We start from the raw sequence: 11,956 nt of genomic DNA, 5'->3' as shown, positions 1-11,956 counted from the left end.
GCTCTGTAGCCCATTTTTAACAGGGTTATTTGATTCTCTGGAGTCTAACTTCTTGGGTTCTCTTTCTATATTTTGGATATTAGCCCTCTACAGGATGTAAAATCTTTTCCAGATCTGTTGGTTGCCATTTTGTCCAAATGACAGTGTCCTTGCCTTGTAGAAGCTTTGCAATTTTATGAGGTCACTGTTGTCAATTCTTGATCTTAGAGCATAAGCCATTGCTGTTATGTTTAGAAAATTTTCTCCAGTGCCAATGTGATTGAGATTCTTCCCCAATTTTTCTTCTTCTAGTTTGAGTTTATCTGGTTTTATGTGGAGGTCCTTTACCCACTTGGACTTGAAGTTTATACAGGATGATGAGAATGAATCGATTTTTGTTCTTCTACATGCTGACCTCCAGTTTAACAGGCATCATTTATTGAAAATGCTCTCTTTTTCCAAGGGATAGTTTAAGCTCCTTCCATCAAAGATCAAGTGAGTATAGGTGTGTGGGACCATTTCTGGGTCTCCAATTCTATCCCACTGATTTACCTGCCAGTCTCTGTACCAATACCATACAGTTTTTATCCCTATTGCTCTGCAATACAGCTTGAGTTCAGGGATGGTGATTTCCCGAGAAGTTCTTTTATTGTTCAGGATAGTTTTCACTATCCTGGGTTTTTTGCTATTCTAAACGAATTTGCAATTTGCTTTTTCTAATGCTAAGAAAAATTGAATTGGAATTTTGATGGGGATTGCATTGAATCCTTATATTGCTTTGGTAATTTTTTGTTTTACTGTGTTGAAAAAAAATATTTACCCAACACAAGGTTTCTACCCTGCTTTTGACCTTTCAAGATACACAACTTTATTATTTACGATATACCTCAGCTCTAAAGCTAGACAGATATGTACCCTCTATGCTGCTAAAATCTATTTTCTATTCATATCTCCAAGTAATAACTTATCATGTTTTATCTAGGATGTTCTTAACTCCAGTTGATCAGCCCTCATTACTGTGACTCTTAACCCACAGGGCTTCTCTCCTCTTCCCAGCTTCTTCTTTCTCTTTGCATAGTGTTTTCCAAACCCAAGTCAGGGAACACCAAGCCCTGCCTACCTCAATTCTGTCCAGCTGTATGCTGTAAACATCTTTGTTCAACAATCACAAATAACTTGGGGACAAGTTCACATAACCTCACTTGAATCTTCCAAACTCATCTCTGGGGCAACCAGGCCTCGGGGGCATGCCCTTAGCATTATAATACATAGCAACAGATCAAACCTCTACATTACTGTTCTATTGCTTATGTATTATGTATTATGATTTCTGTTTTCTGTGAATTCTTTCAGTTGCACTTTCTCTCTCTCTCTCTCTCTCTCTCTCTCTCTCTCTCTCTCTCTCTCTCTCTCCCTCTCTCTCTCTCTCTGTGTGTGTGTGTGTGTGTGTTTGTGTTTGTGTGTTTTTCTTGTGCATTTTGTTTACTATCTTTAAATTATGGTTTGTTTGCATTTATTGTTCATCTGTTTGTTTTCTAAAGAGAAAGAAGGAAGATGTGAGGGAATTATGGGTTGGGAGGTGGGAAGGGATGGTAAGAATCAGAGGATGAGAAATCACGATTAGAATATATTATATGATTACATTATTTACAATAAAATTCATTCATAACATATATTCCTCATAATATGTATCACAATGCATTTTCATAATATTAATTATGTTATTTCACTATAATTCTAAAGATAGTATTAATATATAATTAAAGAAAGCAGTGCAATGAATATAAATATATTCAGAATACTTGAATGTGAGGGTTAGGGATAGAGATATTGTGAGGATCAAACTGTGACAATTATTTAACAAATGTCAACTCAATTTATATAAGATATAATTCATGTTAGGGATTTTTCCTGTGTTGGGACAAAGAGTAAATTTCCATATAAAATAAAAATGATCCTTGTATCTTGAATTTATTATCTTTAAAAGTCATGGCATTTCTGGTTATCAAAATTCATAGGTTCTAAAATGCGTTAGGATGAATGTTTTTAATTGTATAATACAACAAAATATTAGGTGAAGTTTTTGAAGTATGGTAGAAAAATCAACTTCAATGATTTTGCTTATGTCCTAGTCTCATGACTGTATTCTATAGTATTAAACATCTCACACACAATTTTTTCAGATCCCATGAAAATGATACATGAGCACAGATGGTCATAACTCGCTTTTTATAGTTGATACCATATAACATTTGCTTCAATCTACTGTGGCAATAATTCCTCCACCATCTGTCTTAGTTAGAATATCCATTGCTAAGAGAAGACACCATGACCAAGGCAACTCTTATAAAGGACAGCATTTAATTGGAACTTGCTTACAGGTTCAGAGGCCTATCCCATTATCATGGCAGGAGCATGACAGTGTCTAGGCATGCAAGTTGCCAGAGGAGCCAATAGTTCTATATTTTCATCAAAAGGAAGCCAGAAGACCACTGTATTCAGGTCTCCAAGCCCATCCCTACAGTGACACATTTCCTCCCACAAGGTCCTATCTCCTAATAGTGTCAGACCTTGTGCTAAACCTATTTAAACCACCACACCATAATAGACTGTATGAAAAACTAAAATCCTGACATTTTAAATTTCTGGTTTTATGAATTGCTTCTCTTATAAAAAGAAATACATTATTTTTATGCTTTTAACAGTTTTGTGGCTTCAATGAATGTAAGTTTGTTCCACTGAGCTACAAAATCTCTAGTATAAAGAATACAGAGAGTCCTAGACCATTTTGTTGGAAGTTTGGATGGCAAAATACTGGAATATAAACATTAGAGGCCCAACTCAGTAAGTCTCAGAGTGATTCAAAGACTCTATTAGAAACTGTAATTTTTGAGCCAAGAATCTGGCTGTAATCTGCTTATGTCCTGAGTGTGTGGGTAAAAGTGATTTTAAAAATAATGATGTAGTTTATTTGGTAGATAAATTTTAAGCAGAAAGAACATTTAGGCTGTAGCACATACTCAAGTATGCAGAGAAAAATGGGAGAGAGATAGACCAATATATTTTTAAGTGTGGGACTTATTGGAAAAGAAATAATTCAAACAAATTAATTTTGACAGACTACATGTCTCTGAAAAGAGGTTTTAAGCTACAAAGACATTCCTCTTACCATTCACTAGAATGATAGGAAACACGCTATTTAACCATGTCTCATCCATTACTGTTTCCAACTTATAGAAAAACAAATACATTTGAAAGTAGAAAGCTTGATATAAAAATGGAGTTGCGTTAAGTCCAATTCTCTTGAAACAACTGCCAAAGAAAGTGACTTCTCTGGACTACACTGTCAGTGTACAGAAGCTCACATTGCTGCTGAACAGTGGTGGGCATTTCCATATTATGCAGTCTTAGAATATTGCACATTGGTACTAGCCTTGTGGGCTTGGAAAAATGTAAGAATTGAGGGTCATGTGATCTTGATCAATTGTTTTATAAAGATACTGAAGGTTTGCAATATATAGAGGGCTTTTGACATTCTTCCAGCAGCTTCTGAAAGGACACTGAGTAACCAAATAATGTGAAACCTAAGGTACAAAGGAGACATCAGGGTTCTTATGGCGCCAGGGCATGGGACATGGACAGAAGTAGTTTCCAAGCAGGAGTATAAACAACTGAGGAGAGAGGATGCTTATATGATAGGCAGAAGAGCTAAACTGGAAGAGTTTTCTTGTGCTTTTATATCTCAAATGATTCTAAGTCTCAAATGCCACAGTGTAGGAAGTTGAAGACTTTGGAGTTGGATCTGTTGTTCTTGCTTCTGTTTTGTTATCACTTAGTAGGATTCCATACCTTTTTTTTTTTTTAATGAAGTAGAAATAGTTACTGTGTGGAATTTTATGTAGGAAGTAGATAAACTACTTATTGTTCCATATGAGTTCACTCACAAATAAGAACCTGTTGAGATCATTCTACCATCCAGGGCAGTTTTCAGAGTTCCAAAACATGTTATACAATTTGCTTTGGGAGAAAAATTAATGGTCTTACCAGCTGTGGATATGGCATACTAGAATACTGACCCAAAATGGAAGATATATTCACTGGTACAATGGTAGCATGGATATTTTGAGGTTAACCAAAATGTTTCAGAATAGATTTTAGATGTATTCAATAAAGGGTATTACTTAGCTGGTACTGTAAATTTGGTCATAGGTCTATGGAAAGGATTACAAGTCCTTGAAGAGCACCCACTGTAGTTTTTCTAAAAGGACATTTTGACTAAAAATTGTGTGTACCCATTGTCCAGTGTACTTCTTACATATTGTTGAAGTAGCTTCTTTTCACAGTGGGTAGGGGCTTACAACTCTGACATTCTGAACTTAAGTACCCATTAAATGCATTAAATGCTCTCTTTTTTTTTGTTTTTGTTTTTGTTTGGAGCTGGGGACTGAACCCAGGGCCTTGCACTTGCTAGGCAAGCGCTCTACCACTGAGCTAAATCCCCAACCCCTTAAATGTTCATTTCTAAACGGAACAGCTATATTATTCCCTCTTAATTGAGGGAATACTGTGAAAGAGAGAGCAGAAAAACTGTCGGAGTTGGGGTATGGGAAGGAATGTTATGAAGTGTTGTCTTTTGTATCTGACCAAGCCATTGTGATTATGAACAAACAGCAATAGGAGATAATTGCACAGCAATGATATAAAACCTTTCCTTTCAACCTTGCTTTATGGATGGGGGAGACACAAATGAGTACCACTGTTTCACTGAAGAGATTTTGACAAAATAAGGTTTACTTGAAAGAGGTATCATTTTCTTTAGGCAAGTAGCTACAGGGAAGTTTCTAGTTTTTATTACCCAATTTGAGAATTAACTTTGGGTTGAAGTATTACAAACACTCTGGCGATTGCAAAAGCACACAAACTTATGTCTTTGAAACTCCTGGGGCCAAAAATTGCCCAAACCTTTGGGGAGCTAAGAATAAGTCTCATAGGTAGATGGCCTAACCTATATTAAATTCCACTTGTGATTACAAAAGAATTTTGGCTCCTTTACTTTTCCTTTATTCTCAATCTTGAAGACAGCACAAGAGAAACACTTTACCCTTTAATACTTTAAAATCTTCTACTTTCACTGCCAGGGATTTTTCTCTTTTAAATGTAGAATGAAGAATTGACTACAATCATATCATTTTGGATAACATTTAATGAACTGGTCTCTAGAGTACAAGAGATGGCTTTTCTCAGATTATAAACACACTGACACGTGGTGAGTTTTCTAAGTCATATATTATATTTTCAGAAATGATTTTTACATTGTGATGAAGTTCCTCAAATTTTGGGTTTGTGGTCATTTTATTACATTTCATACAAATACTTAGTTTTCATTTTACTGCTGTATGCTGTTATTTAAAGTCTGGTGCTTTCAGTGGGAATTTTTTGGGCAAAAACAGGGCAAAGAGCAGTGAATAATAAGATACTCAAGGAGTCCAGAAATAGAACCTCAAAGTCAGAACTGTTTAAGTCCAATAAATAACAATTGTTGGAATGTAAATGCTCCCCTTTTCTATTTCCTTCTTTCCTTCCTTCTTTCCTTCCTTTCTTCTTTACTCCCTTTTATTCCAATGATCTCTTTCTTTAGTTCTCTTCCTTCCCTCTGGTTATTTGTTTCTTTTCTTTAATTAAAATAAACATATTTTCAACTTTATACCTAAAGCAAATCATTAAAGCCATAAGCTTTTTTCTTCTATTATCCCTCAAATAATATGTTTATTTTGGTTTATGTTCTCTAAAACATTGTAATTTACATACTAGTATCCAAAATATTCTTATGCTTGCATAACCTTGAGGCTGTTGTAGGGTCACAGTATATTAAAATGTTGCCAAACTATATAGTATTAATAATGACTATTATAAAATGGTCTATTTCCACCCTAACTCATAGTACACAGAAGAAACACTTTGTTTTCTGAGTGACTTAATTTACAAAGTGAATTGTGCTGATTCATATCCACCTCTATTTCCCTAAGCATTAGATTTCTGCCTCTGAATTCTTCAGAAAAAAACTAAATTGAAGCTTTGAACTGCTCCAGTTCAGCTAATTTTATATCTTGTCTTATTTCTTTCTTAAAATGAGCTGAATCATCAAGACATGTAAAGAGAATTACACAAGAAGAAAGTCCTCTTCCATACATTTCAAAATAGGAATATGGGTAAATTTGAGATATTAAAGGACTCAAGAGAACATACAGAGAGACAAAGGATTAATAATCTGAGGGGAATGCATTTCTTATAGAGTAATGGAAAGGGATTTTCATTGCAATGCAATAATATTTCATTGGTAGGTAATAATCTTAAATAAAATATGATAGACCTATTAAATTTAACATAAAGACAGTTTCAAATAAGATTTATAACCGATGATTCTCATTGCAATAATATTTAAATATTTATTTGAAATTAATTTAAAATTAATTGCTTAGAATGTCAACCCCTCTGTTCATCCCTGATTGTTTTAAATGTTACACACAGTTTACACAGTGTTACAATTAGTTTTATTGCTAAGATTGATGGAAAATAATGGGAAATAGGAATAGTTGGACACAAGGCAATATACATCCCAAGTCCTCAAGGTGATGGTCAAATGAGGGTCAGATCTTTACTACATAGCAATTAGTGAAAAAATGTTGAAGGAAGTTATTATGCTGTTGGTATCTGACTTACTATCCTAATGAATGATTGACAGCTTCACAAACTTTACTAGACCTTTAAAGTTAATCTCATTTTGTGAGTTTTATTTTGATGTTTGATTTTAAATATTTTGATCATAGTTATAGCACATATTGCAAATAAATTCTAAATTTTTAGACAGAATATCACCATGTAACTATGTTTATAGCCCTAGCTGTCCTTGAACATACTCTGTAGACCAGACTATCTTCAAAATCACAAAGATCCACCTCCTGAGTGTTAGGATTAAAGATGTGTGCCACTATACCCAGCTAATTCTCACTTTTGGTCATGTGCTATCTTCTATTTTATATAATGTTATAGGTATGATATTAATGAGGACTTAATTTTCCTATCAATTTGTCACTTAACACACTGGAAACCTGCATCATGGTTCAGGTCTTTCTGTTAGTGTTTAAATTATAGTATCATGTGATTGTAATTTGTTAAGAGTTTCATTTACAAATCATACATACTATGAATGTCTTAGAGCATTTTTCAATACTCTGAACTACATAACCTTCTAATATAAAACTTTATTTTATTTTTAGAATATAATCTGAACCCTGGGCTTATCAGTACAAGAATTTAAATGTGCCTATATTTGGAGATTATTTTCTAGTAAGTTTTAAATAATACAATTAAAGCATGTATTAATTTTCAAATAAGACTTTAAAATATTTCGTAATTATTTTTACATTAATGTTTGTGTAGATGCTATTTTAAAAATACTGACATTAATATATGTATCCTTCTTTTGTTGGTTATGCGGCATATCTTGAAATAAATTTTAGATTTGGCCAGGTATAGAGACACAAGTTTGGAGGTGGAGAAAATGAGATTTGGACTTTAAATTTTTCCAAGGCTAAACAATGAGTGTGAGTCTAACCTGAACTATATCAGAACTGGTTAGGCCTCCACAAAAATGACGAATAATTAATTTGATCTTTAGGGACCAAAGCCTTGAAGTCTGCTAGCTCCTACTACATGTAAAGATCTTTTCACTATTTTTCTATTTTGGATTGTTTGTGCATGTGTGTGTGTGTGTGTGTGTGTGTGTGTGTGTGCACACAAGTATGTATATGTATGTATTCACATGGATGTACATATATGTGTGTGTGTATATGTGTGTGTTGTAAAGAAAATTGACAAATATACATCATGTATGACTATCCGTTTGCTGTTTTACTCTCAGCACCTTGTCCTATAATTTTAGATTAGCATAGATTACAGAGGAGAGAAGACTCCAGGAAATCACACAGAAGAAGCTTGTTTGATACTGCCAGACTTTTTTATTGTGCATCCATGTACCAAGATTATGAAGAAAACATGGATATATTTGCCTTATCGAAATAACAATGTTTACTGATATTTACCCTAAATTTCAACTGTTGCTCTTTTTTATGATATAGGGCTCAATTTAGACTATACCTTGTATTTGGTTCAATCATCTTTTAAAAAAGATCATCATCCTTGTAATCATAAACCACAATTACCCTACTATCCATTGTAAATATCTAAGCAAAATATTAAGATACTGTTTTAATGGAGATATGGCAGTGCCAATGTTTTTGGCAGTACTGAGCATCTGAAGTAGAATATAGAGAATAAAGCTAAGATTTACTCAATTTTAAAATTAACATTGGGTCTTGTTTCCCTTGAAACTTCTCCCTCTGTTTGGTTTTCTTTGTAAATGAAAGGTGTCTGAGTCAAATGTCCCTGTGAGCATCTTCCATTTACAAGTAAATGACATACTTCTAGAGTTTTAAGGTTTCCTTAACACTAATAACATTTGGATATTTTCAAATGGACTCTCCTAGAATTCTTGTAGATGAGTGGGTAAACTGTTTACAAATATATTTTTATAGTTTTATTAATTAATATAAATTTCAGATAGTACATTTTGTAGAATTAATTTTCTTTTAGCATTGTATATGTTAACACTGTATAATAAGCAGCAAATAAAGAAGTGTCAAGACTGGCATCTTTATTCAATGAGTTGTTTCCCTTCTTTAGCTTCCCATTTTCACAAAATAACATAGCTGATTGGTCCATGGTCTCTAAACCATCAGCCTTTTACTTTGTTGCCCTTTTCAAGATATGTCATTCAAGCAGTAACAATGTAAGATGCTTTGATGTCCAAAAGTAGGACACAGAAAGATAGCCCACACACTAAAGTTCTTCAGATAAAAAAATCCCACCATTTCTGTTTTTACATCTTGGGGAATTCAGTTTAAGCTCCTTTCCTTTATATAAAAATATCAACAATAACCCCTGCAATGTACTAGTGAATGGAACCTCGAAAAATGGAAAGTAGGGTTTTTTTTGGAAGTATTGTGTTTTATCACCTGATATCAGCATGATTTTAATAAATTTCTACTGATGTTTTCAGTTGATCACTTAGCAGTGAAATTTGAACACATAAGACCCATCACATGTACCATGTACAGAGCTAAACACTTCCTCCACCAAATTTCCTATTTAAAAAAGATTAATTTATTTGAGATTTAAATACATGTTTTGCTTGTCAACACATTGAAGATGTAGCAATGGTTTTACATGTCCTTACAGGACTTTTGTCTTTTCTAGTAATAACAGAAGAGGCAGGGCCATTGCCGGCCACTCACTGAAGGCTGCTCCGCCCTATGGTGATGGAAGGCATACTTCATGAATTCTGTTGTTTTGCTCATATCTAGGTTTAATGTCAAAAGACATGCTAATCTTTTACTTCTAGAAGTTGATAAAAGCTGACCTTTCAAAAATAAAATGTGACTGTTTTAAAATATTACATAATTTGTCTCAATTTCCATTTAACATTCTATACAACGATACAAATCAAAATTGTATCATTGATTTGATTCATTTGATTATTTCTAATATCTTATTGTCAATGGTAACAAAGTCAATTATTATAACAGCATAAAGATAAAACAACTCGATGGTAATTTTTTTTCTCTTGTCCCTATTTTTTTTTCTTTTCTTTTTTTATTAACTTGAGTATTTCTTATATACATTTCGAGTGTTATTCCCTTTCCCGGTTTCCAGGCAAACATCCCCCTCCCCCCTCCCCTTCCTTATGGGTGTTCCCCTCCCAACCCTCCCCACATTGCCGCCCTCCCACCATAGTCTAGTTCACTGGGAGTTCAGTCTTAGCAGGACCCAGGGCTTCCCCTTCCACTGGTGCTCTTACTAGGATATTCATTGCTACCTATGGGGTCAGAGTCCAGGGTCAGTCCATGTATACTCTTTAGGTAGTGGCTTAGTCCCTGGAAGCTCTGGTTGCTTGGCATTGTTGTACTTTTGGGGTCTCGAGCCCCTTCAAGCTCTTCCAGTTCTTTCTCTGATTCCTTCAATAGGGGACCTATTCTCAGTTCAGATGGTAATTTTTTAAATAATATGACACATTTCCCCCTTATTATTGCAGATTTACTTGAACATATTTTGCTTTCAACTTCCTGAGAATCATGCAAAATCAAAGCCTTGTCAGTGAGTTCATACTCCTGGGTCTTTCTCAGAACACAAAAGTTGAGAAAATATTGTTTCTTCTATTTTTGTTGATCTACCTTGCAACTATTGGTGGCAATATGATAATTGTGGCGACCATCATCTACAGCCCTGCATTGCTTGGTTCCCCCATGTACTTCTTTTTGGTATTCTTGTCCTTACTGGATGCATGCACTTCTACTGTTGTAACACCGAAGATGATCATAGGCTTCTTCTATGAAATGAAGACCATCTCCTTTGAAGGCTGCATGACCCAACTGTTTGCCATACACTTCTTTACTGCAGTCGAGGTGATTGTCCTGTCAGCCATGGCCTATGACCGCTATGTGGCCATTTGCAAGCCCTTGCACTACTCTTCCATTATGAGCAGGAGGCTCTGTGGTGTTTTGGTAGGCATAGCATGGTTTGGGGGATTATTGCATTCTATCATACAAATCATATTTACCTTGCAGTTACCTTTCTGTGGACCCAATGTTATTGATCACTATATGTGTGACTTGTTCCCATTATTGAAGCTTGCCTGCACTGACACACACATTTTTGTTATTTTAGTGTTTGCCAACAGTGGTTCTATCTGCATCATTATCTTCTCCTTGCTGCTTGTCTCCTATGGGGTCATCTTGTTCTCTTTGAGAACCCACAGTTCTGAAGGTCGACATAAAGCTCTCTCCACCTGTGGATCCCATATTACAGTTGTTGTTCTATTCTTTGTTCCATGCATATTAATATATGCACGGCCTTCATCTGCATTCTCCTTTGAAAAAAACACACTTATATTTGCCAATATCCTGACACCATTGCTCAATCCTATGGTTTACACATTCAGGAATAAGGAAATGAAGAACGCAATCAGGAAAATGTGGAAGAGATTGATAGTCGTTTCAGATAAGCAGTAAAGAATACTTTTACAGTGCTGGAGAGATGAACCAGTAAGTATGAGCATTTGGGGTGCAGCCAAGAGGACCTGAGCTCAGTGCAAGCACACATGCAAAACGTTGGATGTGGTAACTCATGTTTAAACCAACAGTGTTGAGGTAGAGATAAGTGAATCCTACAGGCTTGCTAAGCAGATATTTTATCTGAAAAATGGCAAGTTCAATGGTCAGTCCAGTCTTTGACTCAAGAAAATAGAGAACAATGGATGGACATATATATTGTCCTTTCAGATCTCTACGTTCACATGCAGAGGCACAAATACCATCTCCTTCCCATCATGTGTAAAAATATGTATACGTAAACACAACAGCCACCATGTACAAGGAGACAAAAATACTGTAACTACACTTAGAACAGTTAATGTAAAGAAGAAAGTAGTCAGTGTTCATTCACAAAACCATTCCACAACTTACACATAGATAAAAGCATGACATCTTGACATCATTCAGTAGAAAGCGCATCAATATTGTAGTTGAGAAAGCTCTTTCAGAGATGACATGTTCTCTGTCAATTGACTACCTAGTATTATTCCGTAAAAAAGTTCTATTTCATCTTATCTTCCATGTCAAAGAATATTTGAAGAAAATTAACAATTACAATGTGTATCATTATCATATATTTTATATAAAAATGGCTGAAAAGAAGTATTAGTGTACCTGAAACTAGGAAAGCAACACACAAAACTACCCCAAAACTTTCTTAGTGGGTTTCTTAGTGATATTTTGAGAACTGATAACCTTGAAATGCAGAGAATGGAGCAAAAGCAGAGTCATAAGTTTAGGTCTTCTGGCATCATTTGGCTTGATTTTTA

The 11,956-nt window shown here is 34.7% G+C and overlaps 1 protein-coding gene across 1 annotated transcript; it reads left to right on the top strand.

The window, feature by feature from the left end:
- Positions 1–10,169: 10,169 nt before the first annotated feature.
- Positions 10,170–11,105, top strand: Or4c116 (olfactory receptor family 4 subfamily C member 116). The gene has a single exon (NM_001000353.1). It carries the CDS (start codon positions 10,170–10,172, stop codon positions 11,103–11,105), a length of 936 nt encoding a protein of 311 aa, NP_001000353.1.
- Positions 11,106–11,956: the final 851 nt, after the last annotated feature.

This window comes from Rattus norvegicus, chromosome 3 (assembly GCF_021556685.1).
Source record: "Rattus norvegicus strain SHRSP/BbbUtx chromosome 3, alternate assembly SHRSP_T2T, whole genome shotgun sequence".
Taxonomy (NCBI): domain Eukaryota; kingdom Metazoa; phylum Chordata; class Mammalia; order Rodentia; family Muridae; genus Rattus; species Rattus norvegicus.
This window is presented reverse-complemented; position numbering and strand designations above follow the sequence as displayed.

Coding starts and splice junctions, on each gene's coding strand:
- Or4c116 (NM_001000353.1), top strand. CDS start 10,170: ATGCAAAATCAAAGCCTTGTCAGTGAGTTCATACTCCTGGGTCTTTCT.